Source organism: Mauremys reevesii, linkage group 2 (assembly GCF_016161935.1).
Source record: "Mauremys reevesii isolate NIE-2019 linkage group 2, ASM1616193v1, whole genome shotgun sequence".
Lineage (NCBI taxonomy): Eukaryota > Metazoa > Chordata > Testudines > Geoemydidae > Mauremys > Mauremys reevesii.
The window spans coordinates 108,182,036-108,194,712 of NC_052624.1; the positions used below are offsets into that span (position 1 = coordinate 108,182,036).

The 12,677-nt window shown below is 38.6% G+C and overlaps 1 protein-coding gene across 12 annotated transcripts in view; it reads left to right on the forward strand.

Annotated features, from left to right (window-relative positions):
• FHOD3 (formin homology 2 domain containing 3) overlaps nt 1-12,677 on the forward strand; it is a 634,103-nt gene that overhangs the window by 504,534 nt on the left and 116,892 nt on the right. For 9 of the 12 annotated variants that reach the window (XM_039524511.1, XM_039524510.1, XM_039524507.1 and 6 more), the window contains 2 exons: nt 6,829-6,963; nt 10,409-10,459. In XM_039524511.1, coding sequence (XP_039380445.1) covers nt 6,829-6,963; nt 10,409-10,459 — 186 coding nt within the window. The remainder of the gene's footprint in view (nt 1-6,828; nt 6,964-10,408; nt 10,460-12,677) is intronic. The other 3 variants (XM_039524509.1, XM_039524515.1, XM_039524516.1) reach the window with 1 other exon arrangement.

Below are 12,677 nucleotides of genomic sequence, written 5' to 3' on the forward strand. Positions count from 1 at the left end.
CGGTGAAGGAAGCAGAAGTAACGGCGAGTGAGACACCGCTAGTGAAAGGTGCCCTGGTGGTCCAAGAGAGCTAATTCTCAGCACGACCAGCAGGAGGTGCTGTGATGGTGAGTTGGTGGGAGTTACATACTGTAACGGTGCCAAGAGCTTTTGGGGGACATTAGGGTGGTTTATGTATGTCAGGAAAGCAGAAGAGACTTGAAGTGGTTTGCTGTGCTCATTATGGGGGAGAATTTAGCCCCTAGTTTTAACACCAACTCAATGTTGGGAACAGCCCATCCACCAGAGAGCAATCGTGAGAGCAGAGGTGTACTGAGCTCAGCAGTTTAGGTTAGCAGGGTTTTGTGCAAACCTGTTTCTGGTTTTTCTTCACACCCAGGTGAACTAAACTTCAAGTTTCAGATTTTAAAAACACAAAAACTGAAGGGAAAAATAACTCTCAGAAGCCAAGTTCAGCTTTATTTCAGGTCAAAACCACTAAATTTTGCCCGGTTTCCACTTAAAAGCATGCATGGACCCAGATTTACCAAAAGCTTCCCTCCTTCCCCATGTTTATGGTGGTAATTCTACTGAGATATACTCAAAACACAAGGAAAAAATTAAAATGAATTATTTTAATTAAACTCTGAACAATTTAGAGAATAAACTTGCTAGTAATTATGCCCCAAATGTGCTAGGCATTGTCATAATATCTAAGAAGGTAGAGCCTCTGCCCTTCCTCTGTTCATTGTATGATTCACATAAAAATGACACTGCCTTCCTTCTTATAAAGAGATTTAATAGCTTGGAAGCTGTGGGAAGGTCTCCTTATTACCAAAGCTTCATTATTTTTGCAAAATATGCTACAGCACTTTGTACATGATAAAGTCTTATCTTAACTAAAACCAGATCATGGTTTTCAAGTGTACAGACAAACTAGGTCTTGTAAGACACTATTTTTGTGTGTATTTACTCACAGAATTCAGTGACTTGCAATGCCTATCTCAAGCAGTAGTGCAGGTTAGTGATGTTCTGCTGAACTTGCTATATTAAAATAACAGCAAGACATGACAATACTCGTTTCAGTGGTCATCCCCTGGTTGCGGCCTTCTGTGCCTCACAGTGTAGGCAAAGGCATTTGTTGAAGACTGGCAAAAGACACCCTCCTGTGTCTTGATGCTATGAAGGTGAGCTGTGCATACATTAAGAGAAGAATAGCCATTTGCATTTCAGACACATATCTAATGTTTGCTAATTTTGGTCCCGCTCTGCAAAGATTTGCATATTTGCTTAACTTTAATCACATGAATAATCCCATTGAGTTAAAGTTAAGCACCTCTGTACATCTGCAGGATTGTGGTCCCTGCTTTAACAATATCGGTATAGTTAAAGCAGTATAGACTGCCTAGTATGAATGCAGATATAGTGCTTTAACTTATTCCTAATTTATGGGGAGGGGAATATACTGATACAGAATATACCAGTTTTATACTGGTATAACTGCATCCAAACTAGGGGCTGCGCTGGTATAACTGTCAGCAGAAAAATCACACCCTAACCAAAATAGTTACATTGGTACAAAAAGTGTGTGGGTTATTCATTCTGAATAATAGTCTGTGTGTAAAGGAAAGTCTTTGTGCAATAGAAACCGTTGTCCTGGATGCCCACTGACCCTGAACTACTGTACCTACCCTGTCGTGGCTTCATTTTACATAGCCTTGCAGGCCAGTTAAAAGTCTGACATTAATCAGTTCTTTTTCTTCTGGTGCTTCTCAAGTTTCTCTGAGTATTAATCTGTAGCTTTATCTCTCTAATTTTTGTTTGTTTTCAAGAGAATTTTTGTAAAGATTTCCCAAGTTATGTTTAGTCTGTTCGCAAATTGTTATATCAACACACTTTTGAATCTGCCCTGTCACACACAGATATAATATCCATAACGGTGAAGAGCAGTATGGCTCTTGGCAGCTCCAGCTCCCCTTTTGTCTCTTTCTAGGCTGGGCAGTGGGTTTATTATGTTAGAGCCAAGAGACATTTAGACTTGTGTGAGGTCTATTTCAGACTAGCAGTCTGGTCGTGTTCTCCCTTCATAATATTTTCATCACTGCAGGAACAGGAATATGGTGGGAAATGGATAATTAGGGCTCATTTATAAAGATTATTAATGATTCTGGTCATAGTTAAATTATGAAAAATCCTGAATATCAACATTCTGATTTTTTTCAGCTGTCATTATATACCTTTGTATCTTGTGTTCTTTGCAAAGGTGAAATGAAATAGCAGACTTAGATTCATTTGATAAAGTTAAAAATTTTCTGCTCTACTGGTAGTGAAGAAAAAGTGACCACTGAAGAAAATTTAGATAATATATCTGCAGTGCTAATTCACACTTTGCCAATCCAACAACTCTTGCAATAAGACCTATTCCCTCACCTCACTTCTCAAAGATTTAATAGCAAAGGTCTCAGATTCTTAAGGCATTGTCACTTTCACAAACTATGGTATGGTATTTACTAGTATATGATGGAGTATTGTCATAAAATAGTTAAACTGAAGTATACATGTGACAAAGTAACAAAACAGAATGTGGTGCATTGAAATTGAATTGTAGCAAATGTAATGGGTCAGTTTAGTTAGGTGGTTCTTTAAAAGAGTTTTGACTTGAAGGTGGCTTTTTCCTTTTACATTGTCCAAGGTCCCCATTTACACAAACGGTTTCCCTTCCTCTGTTACCTCTCTCCTGTCTTCTTTCAACAAGATAATGGTAAAGTAATGGCCCCTTTGCCTCCAATGTCTTGGTGTATAATAATGGTTACAAATCACAAATTTTCGGGAGGAATTTAGACTTCTGGCCACTATTATAATATTTTCCTGCCACTCGTTTTGTCTGGATATACTTTCTGTGGTGGGAGTGCCCTTTCAGATGTTCCTGTATTTGGAAACATAAGCTTGTTTAGATTCTGCTGGCTGTCACATCAGACCAAGCTAGTCTCTTTATTTCCCTCTGCCTCTAGTGAATGTAGAAGACTGAAAATAGTTGTCAGAATAAAGACCCTCTTCAGTTGTGCGTTTGGAATTGCACCTCTACTAATTGGTCATATATGAAACCAGCCATCATAATGTGTGTATATATTAGCTACTTGGATAATAACAATAATACACCAAGACTATTTATTGATGTGTCTCAACCATTCTACATGGTCATGTTACATCTTACCATGAGACTTCAGCAAGGGAGAAACTTTATCTTGAGCCTCATTGCTACTATGCCATTTTAAGAAAAATCTCTTTTAAAAATCATTATTATTTAAAATATTATTTCAAGTGAATTACAGACCCAACAGCTTGTTCCACCTGCTTGTCATGCTGTCTGTGTTCCACCTACATACTAACACAAAAGCTATACATTCATGTAGCATTGGCAACTACTCTTTAAAGTTTAAGTGCCATGTGTCACACCCAGGGGCGGCTCTAGGTATTTTGCCGCCCCAAGCATGGCAGGCAGGCTGCCTTTGGCGGCTTGCCTGTGGGAGGTCTCCGGTCCTGCGGATTCAGCAGCTTGCCTGCGGGAGGTCCGCCTAAGCCGCAGGACCAGCAACCTGCCTGCTGCCCTTGCAGCAACTGGCAGAGTGCCCCTCCGTGGCTTGCTGCCCCAGGCACGCACTTGGCGTGCTGGTGCCTGGAGCCGCCCCTGGTCACACCAGATTGTTGTGAAGTATCATTGAAGTATGTTGCATGGAGTCAGTGTGTCTCTGGATAAAATCAGGAGGCCCAGGGAATTGTGATTCAAGTTCCATGCACATAATTTAGTACAAGATTATTGCATATTAAAACTTATTAAAATGTTAGTCACAACTCATATTAGGACTGGGGGTTGATATGACTGAATTCCAGACCAGAATATTTTAGAGCATAGGAAATTGCATACTGAAACACACCAAATGTCTATCAAGCATACTACTCTGTCTCTGACAGTGGTCAATACCTGATACACTCCAGAGAAGGCATAATACACTCACAGTGCATCTTTGGGGAAATATTATATCATCGCTTGGGGAAGAGGAGTATTTTTCTGATCCCAGCTAGTGATCAGCTTATGCTCTGAAGTATGATGCCTGATAACTCTTGTAATTTTGACCTAGCTAACATAATTCCAAATAATGAAGTAGTAGTTGTTATTAACAATTCTAGTTGTTGCTATTAATGATGACTTGGCTGTGAACTCCTTAGATCTCACAGAAGAATTTTAGAGGTAGGTCTGAGTTTCAGTCTTCTGTCAGGGACCAAACTCCTTACCTCCACATAAGTATGTCCCTGATCCTCTGGATAGTTATTATTTATTTGTATTACTTATTGTATTATTCATTTGTATTATGTGCCCAGAGACCTCAGTCAAAGGGGTTGGGCTCCAGTTTATGCTGATGTTGTACAAATGTAGTAAAAAGATACTCCCAGCCAAAAAGCTTACAGTCTCACTGTAGCAGTCTGGTCTTTTTCCTTGATCTGCTTCTAGTGTTTCTTCAGGTTTCAATCAGTTGTAACTGCCCTTGGCTGTATATTGAGACTTCAGCCTTCAAGGCAGCTACCTGGGGTTTCAAGTGATTGGACAAAACAGAACTGAACTGATGGAAAAACAGTCAACTCACAATTTTGCCTTTTCTCTCGTTTCATGTACAGATGTTTATACCTGAGACACTGCCCAGTTTGACCATTCTTAGAGCAGTCCTGAAGTGATATACTGTAGCCATAATTCAACAGAGACTTTCATACCACGTTAGGTGATAGAGCTGTAGCTTTTGAATCTTTAATTCTTGCTGAAAGCTCTTTTTGAGGGTGGGTTGAAAGTCAAAGGTCATAATCTGTTTAAAATGCATTCCAAGGAAAGATTTACCATGCAAGCTGGACTATCAGTTTTTGTTTTTTTATTTTCATTTTTTTTGGGGGGGGGGAGCTAGTGTTATAGATTATTGGAGTTTTTTATGATTTTGAGTGTGATCCAGCATTGTTACTCTAGCTTCACCAGAGTGCCAGAAACAAGGTTTACAGGATATCAAGTTTTATAGCCCCTTATGTAATGTTTATCTGGGTGGACTATGACATGTTGAAATTGAATTTAATGAAATTATTGAAATTATACTTACACTGACCTGCTGCCAATGTGGCCAAAACGTCTACAGGATTCCTCTTTGTCTAAACACAGACAGACAAGAAAGATTTCTTTACAGGAATAGTTTGGTATTTTGCTGCTATTGCCTCCACCTGTGAATCAGTGGGCACTAGTGATTGAATGCCTAGACAGTACAGTGCTTAGAGCAATGATAACTAGAAGGAGAGTATCTAAGTTTTAAAGGCAGTGGAAGTATATTTTCTCTTGTACTGCTAAGTTTGTGACTTTGAAAGGATTAGGCAAGTTAGTTTCTTTTCAGAGAAGGGATTCCTTTCTTTATGACTGCTGATCACTTCATTCCAAAGCTCACATTACAATCATTTATGAAATAAACAAGGGCTTGTCTACACACAAGGGTGTACCACTTTAACTCTACCAGTATAGTTAAAGCAGTGCAATCCCACTTAGTGTGAATGCAGTTCGATTAGTATAAAGGTGCTTTATACCTGGATAGCTATTTCTGTATGGGAAGGGGAATAAGCTATACTGGTATAAGGCACATTTATATAACTGCATATACATGAGGGCTTGTACCAGTATATAACTACTTTGGTAAAACAACACACCCCTAACCAAAATAGTTATACTGTACAAAAACTGTGTGTAGACCTGGCCAAAGACTGGAGAACTCACATCTGCTTTCAATGATGACTACTCGTTAAATGTATCCACTAATTACAGTAGCAGTCTATCTTGCAAAGCTAGCATCTGATAAATCTTCCAGAAGTGGTTGCTTTGGTTTCTACTAGCTGCAGCCACTGTTCATCCTTGATGAAAGGGACCGTGTTGTTTGGCTGGAAACTTACTCAGCTATGCTTGATCCTTTGATTCTATTTTAGCAGACAGTTGAACAAGAGCTAAAGATTTGATACCTATTACTAATAGTGTGACTTAGCTCTGTTGCACTCTGATATTATACTGTCTAACAATCAAATAATAAACTTAATATAGCAAAACTAAGCCCTTTGTGCCTTTTAATGAACCAAGGTCATAATCATTAGCACTTTCCCAGTATGTTTTACTGATTTGTTCCTGTACTTACTAACCTGAAAGGTCTAGATTACAATATAGCTCAGCAAAGGATTCCTATTGCTATTGCAGCAACTGCTAAGATGACAAAATTCATGAATTTAGCAATGTAATGGCAAGTATTAATAAGCCTCATCCTAAATTGCATTCAGATTCCAAAATGTAGTTCTATCATCTTTTAGTATAGCTTTTCAGTATACAGTATTCCTTTGGTGTTTGATACATCAGCTTTTGAAGCATCTTCGCATAACATGTTTGGAAGTGCTCGCAAAGTGTTGCACTTCTATTTTCATTTCAGAATCCCATTATGAAGTTCGTCCTTTCAGTTAGAGCCATAATGGTGTATAGCTGGTTTAAGTGATACTGCAGTTGAAAGAGGCTGAACAATTCCTAAAAAGGTTTTGCATGCACCTCAGAGGTTTAAGTTAACTTAAAAATTTTCTAAAATATCTGCAGCTTTTAAGGTCATCACAGCTTAATAAAGTAGTAGGTAGCAAGGGCGTATTATGTCAGTGTTTTGATGCATCTTAGAATGAATATTTCCATGTCATTCCGTGTCGGGAATATATTTCTGACTAACTCATGACTGTTAACAATTTCTGTCTGTATAATCAATAAAAGTGGCACTGTGAAATGTGATCCTCTTTGGTCTGCAGGCCAGCATTGGGTGGTCTCCTTACATCATCTTATCGGCAGCACCAAGAATCCTTGGCAGCGGAAAGAGAGAGACGACGTCAGGAGAGAGAAGAGAGGTTGCAAAGGATAGAGCGGGAAGAGAGAAACAAATTCAAGTAGGAGATAATAGTGTTCATTAATGATTTGTTGCCTTAATGCAATATTTTCCTAAATAATAGGGAAATTACATTGCAGCGTTCTTCCTTCAGCTATGTGCCAAGGTATAAATATGTTTAAAAATTGATATATTAAACAAAGGGTATTATGAATTGTAGCATTTAATGAAACTGTCAGCTTGTGCATACCTAGCCAATTATACTGGCTAGATAACAGCACAGGCCCCAATTCATTAACCAATTTACTCTCCCTCAAACCCTAATGTTTATAAGATGTAGCGGTTTGGGGGACAGGTCTCTTGCTGCCTTAATTTTTTGCTAAAGTAAAAACATTTCACTTTTAGGAGCATATGGTACTTTTTGAAACATTGCACTTTTTTAGAATACTTCACCTCCAGTTCCCTTTAATGAACATAGATGTATCGGAATCATTACACAAACTAACTACAGGGCCTAATCCAAATTCCACTAAAGTAAATGTAATGACATTCATTGACTACAGTGGGCTTTGGATCAGGCACATCAAATTAAAATTTATATAAATCCCTCCCAGATGGGAGAAATCAAACCATTCTAAATTAAATAATTTGCCAAAGGGCTGAAATTCAATATATGTACTAGGGAACTTGCAGGAAATGCCATATATAAAAAATTGGTTACCCTGTTTGTTAGTTGTACAGTGTCATAGCAGATCTCATTGGAGTGAGACTCCTTGTCCATCTGCAGTTATGAAGTATTCTCTGCAAACTGTGCCTAGAAACAATAATTTCACTGTGTCATAATCAGGGGTGTGAGGGGAAGAATGTCTCTCATCAAGAAGAATGTAGCAGGCTATAGACTGGAAATAGTTGCTGTCTCCTCCATAAAGCATTTATTTTATAGCCCTAGAATATATATTAAGAATTTGGGTGCTAGTTTTCATGGAAATTTGTCTATTGAGATGCAGGTTTGGGCCCTTTTCTGTTTTAGTAAACAGCTAAGAAATGGAAACAATCTATTGTGTCTGTAGTGAAGCTGGGAAAGAGAGTACCAGTAAGAGAGGTTGTATCAAATCACAAGTAGAAGAAAACTAAGAAAGTTACACACAAGCCTTCTTTAGTCAGCGGAGATGCCCTTCTGGCTCCAGAAGACAGCTAGTTCAGTGAAGAAAAAAGGAGCAGGAGGGCAGGGACTAGTGCACCACAATAGAGTCTTCGGCAGCCAAAAGCTGCCCAAGTTCTTCTGAAACAGAAGCAATTAGCTCCCAATCCTCTAGCTCTAAGCTCCTTCCAAAAACTCTCCCTCCAAATGGTATCATATTGCTACAGCAGGCAGTCATGAGACAGCCAACATCAGCTTTCAGAAAGGAAACTCCCAGACCAAAAAAGCCACACAGAGCATTTGGCAGCTTGAATGACAGATCTGCACATCTTGCCGGCAACATACAGTGATAGTGCTGCCGTTGGGGATGGTTCTTAAGGTTAGAAAAATGAGACCGTACAAGTGAAATTAAAAAAACAAAAAAAATCTTCATCCCATTCCATGAGCCCCTCACAGCTGTTAAATTAAGAGTATAATCCTGTGAAGTGCTGAACAGCCCAAATTCCTAAATACGGCAGTCACCCTTAAAATTTTCCAGTTAACTAAGATATGATTGAGATAACTAAATAACTTATTTAGGTACATGTACAATATTTGAGTTATTTTCCATAGTAAGTATAGAGCAGGGTTTCCCACAGTATGAAACATACTCCCGGGGTGGGGAAGGGGTGTAGAGGATTAGCCTGGGGTACATGGAGAGGCTTCTCTGGGTATGTCTACATTACAGTTAGACACCCATGGCTGGCCCATGCCAGCTGCTTGGGCTCACAGGACTCAGGCTAAGGGAGTGTTTAATTGCAGTGTAGACATTCAGAATTGGGGTGCAGCCCAAGCTCCAGGACCCTCCCCACTCACAGAGTCCTAGAGTCTGGGCACCGGCCTGAACCCAAACATCTACAGCACAATTAAGCAGCCGCTTGGCCCAAGCCCTTAGCCCAAGTCAGCTGGCCTAGGCCAGCCACAGGTTTTTAATTGCAGTGTACAAATACCCTCCGTTTTTTCCAGAATCTCAGCTTTCTTTTTTTTAAACATTAGTCTCCTAGCTGTTAGGGTTGCAAAGAAAATATAGAAACTGTGAACCAATGTGTAACAAACACGTTGATGGTGTCTTTAGTTTGCAGAGAGCCTGAAACTCTAAGATGTGCACTGCATTTTTCATTTCAGTGGGTGCTAATTCCAATGCCAATGATGAATGTCAGCATTATAGACTATTTCATCAAGCATGTAAGAAAGGAAGTATCATATTATGAAGATCTTCACCATCTGCTCTGAGTGACTGCTCATTTGGGGTAGAGCATTAACAACACATGGTAGGATTGAAGAGGAGCTAGATCAGTTTCATTCTCCTGAAGGGGACTCTACTTTTTTAAGGATTAGAAACCAGTGGTCTAGAGAATAGTGTTTATATTTAAACAATTTGACAAATTTTTACGGGTGACATCTGAATGTGAGAGCTAAGGAAGGGGCATGATAACTGTCTTCAGATGTTTGATTGGTGCATGCCCCAGGGATGGTGAGTAATTATTTCATTTGATACACAGAGTATAAAAAGAAATAATGGGATGTGTTCAGTAAGTGGAAGATTTCTGGAAAACTTCCTGGCACTGAGGTCTTATAGGCTGAGAGAGAGTCTGAAGTGATGAAAGTCCCATCAGTTTTGTCTAACCACTTGACAAAACACTATGAAATGGACTTTAGGGAACAATCTTGCATCAGCAGGGGTGTGGGCTAGATGTTCTAACAGGACTTCTAACTTCTGCAATTCTTATATAACCCTATGAGATAAACATGCTGCAAATAATATAAAGAACATTTCAGCACTAAAAATCATGGGTGGGACATCATACCCAGTAATTACACTACCCAAGTGTTAGGCAAAGTTGATCTGGCAAAAGTGAAAGAAAAGAGTTACTTGTGGGAGGAGAGAATAAGAGGAACTGGAGGAGAAAGAATAGCAGAAATGTGAGGACAGATGTAAGTAGTGGCATTTGAGGACTTGTAACTTGTCCAGAAGTCAGGGCCATGAAAAATAATAGGCAAACATAGAATTATGTGCCAGAAATTCTATTTTGGGCTTCTAAGCCTGTAATTCAAAGTTGCCCATTTTTATTCTATGCTTAGTATCCTTCCCCACTGTACATATTTGGCATGATGGTGACATGTAGTGTATCTCTATACATCTGAACACACATACACCCTCTTCCACATTTATTCAGAGAGTAGATGCAAATGTCTTCAGTGTAGATAGTCAATCTTCATTACCTTTAATTGTCTTGGTTTAGCTATTTATTTCTCTTATTATTTACATCTGTTACCTTCCTTATTCTTGTTCCTTCTTATTCCTTGGTTTCCTCTGCAACTTAAGCCGTGATTATTTAGACAAAAGAGAGGAACTAAGGCAAGCAAGAGAAGAGAGGTTTGTACCTTTTGCGTTCTGCTTTCAGTTGCTTTCCACTTATTATGTCCATTATTGTGTGGCTGTTGGCTATTTAAGTACACTTTTAACCAGGCATGCAAGGGATAATTTTATTTAAAAAGAAACCTATAAAAATGTTGTACTTTCACTAAAACAAAAAATGAGTCCAATCATGGGTATAGGAATAAATAAAAGTGTAGCAGGACTAGTAGGCATGGGATTGGTTGATTGACATAACTTTTGTCTGTTGATTTGGGAAATAATACAAAGTATTACATTTGAACCAGAAATTTGCCCAAATGTTAGTATGGTTATAGTTCTTCTAAACCCGTGTTTTTCAACCGATGGGTACAAATCTTCAGGGGAGATCATGAGCCACTGAAAATTTTATTATTATCTAAAGCAAAGAAAATTGGTTATCAAAAAAATTCTCATTCCCCCACTCCCAGCATACCCTTATCCTTCAAGGTCCAGTATTTTCTCAGAACCACTCAAAACACACAAATAAATTATATAGGCTTAACATTGTTAGTATTGATGATTATTTTATTCTTTCATAATAAATATAATGGTAATTTCAAATGTTTTTACTCCAAATAAAAGATTAGCAACTGGAAAGGTTGAGAAACACTGTACTAAGCATTTAGGTTCCTACGCCCATGAAAGCAAGTTTTCCAGGAGCACTCAAATAACAGACTTTGTCTTCCAGTAGTTTAACCTCCGTTTTCAATAGTGGTTATTAAAGGCTAGATGGAATTCTTGTTTTCACCTGTAAAATGTGCATGTTACTAACCAGATAACAGACAGAAAAAATCAAGAATGCTACAATTCTGTTTTGCGTAACATGTGCAGCATCCTTACCATTGAGAGACTACTAGACAAAGTGACCCATGGAATCCTTTAAAAATTATATTTCATTACATTAATGTGAAGAAATCATCCAACTGGTAGATTTCTCTCTGACAATACAAATCATCACACGGGAGGCAATTTCCTCCTTCAAACTTAGAGTCTGATCCAGCAGCAATTCTATTGTGGCTAAGGTGGCCATTATTAAAAATGATTTTGATGTTTCTAAAATCAAACAGAGGCTGATGTGCTTTCCCTCATCTTTACAGCCAAAAATACAGCCATTTAAAGCACCTTGTGAAATGAAACACATCTGACCGCATAAGCACCAAACACTGACTGTAGCTGGGTAAAAACTTTTACCACAATCCTGCTGGTCGGCTAGATTTGAAACAAATTAGAAGTGAGTTCTCTGGCATTTTCAAGTTGTAATGGAACATGCTAAAGTAAGCTGGAGTATTTTTTGGAAATGTTCACCAGCAGGGCATCATTGCTATGCTGCCTGGGCCAATTTTACCAGTCATTAGCAATATATCTTTATGTGTATATATCTTGAAATGAAAAGCTAAACTTTTATTTCCTTCTTATGAAGAGGAAAGAAACATCTCTCTTAGACAGTCCGTAAATGCACTGTCAAACATCAGTCATCCATTGCATTGGCCTTACGTAATTTTTTTTTAATAAAGTCCTTTGCATCAGACAGCTTCTGACAGTGCACTTTTATGGGCTATTTTGCAAACATATATCCCACATTAGAACAAAATAAGCACAAAAAGCTCTGCTGAAATCCCCCATTGTCTAAGTTTCTCCAGGTTTTTGGAGCAGTCTTGTGTAGTATAAGATATTATATGAGCAGTATGCAGTACCGATGGTAATTTATGTCCTGAGCCAGAGCCAATTGAAGTCAGTGGGAGGTTTTCCATTGACTTCATTGGGCTTTGGATCAGGACCTTAATGAGGAAGTAAAAAGTTTAATTCTGCATTTCCTTGGTTTTGCAAGTATGAATCAGCAACATTATTTTCATGTATTTTTGTGTTTGATAGCAGATTGTTTGCAATGATAATTTAAAAATGTCCTTGCAAAGAAACACTCCCAGAACCTTTCCTAGAGGTTTACAGTTCAAATGGAAATGTTCCTGTTCTTATTCTGACCTATATCTGGTTACTTTGCTGAAACAGAGGGTCATGTAGAATTTCCAGGGCACTGCTCACAGATCTAGAGAACTTCAGATTACATTTTTATTCTCTTAAACAAAATAAGTGGAATTGGTTGCTCATGAAACATACCAAACTGACAACCCAGGGGTTTGCTGCCTTTTCGCCATAGAACAGGTTCAGCATGTGCACTGGCACTGCAAGTTGCCCTGAC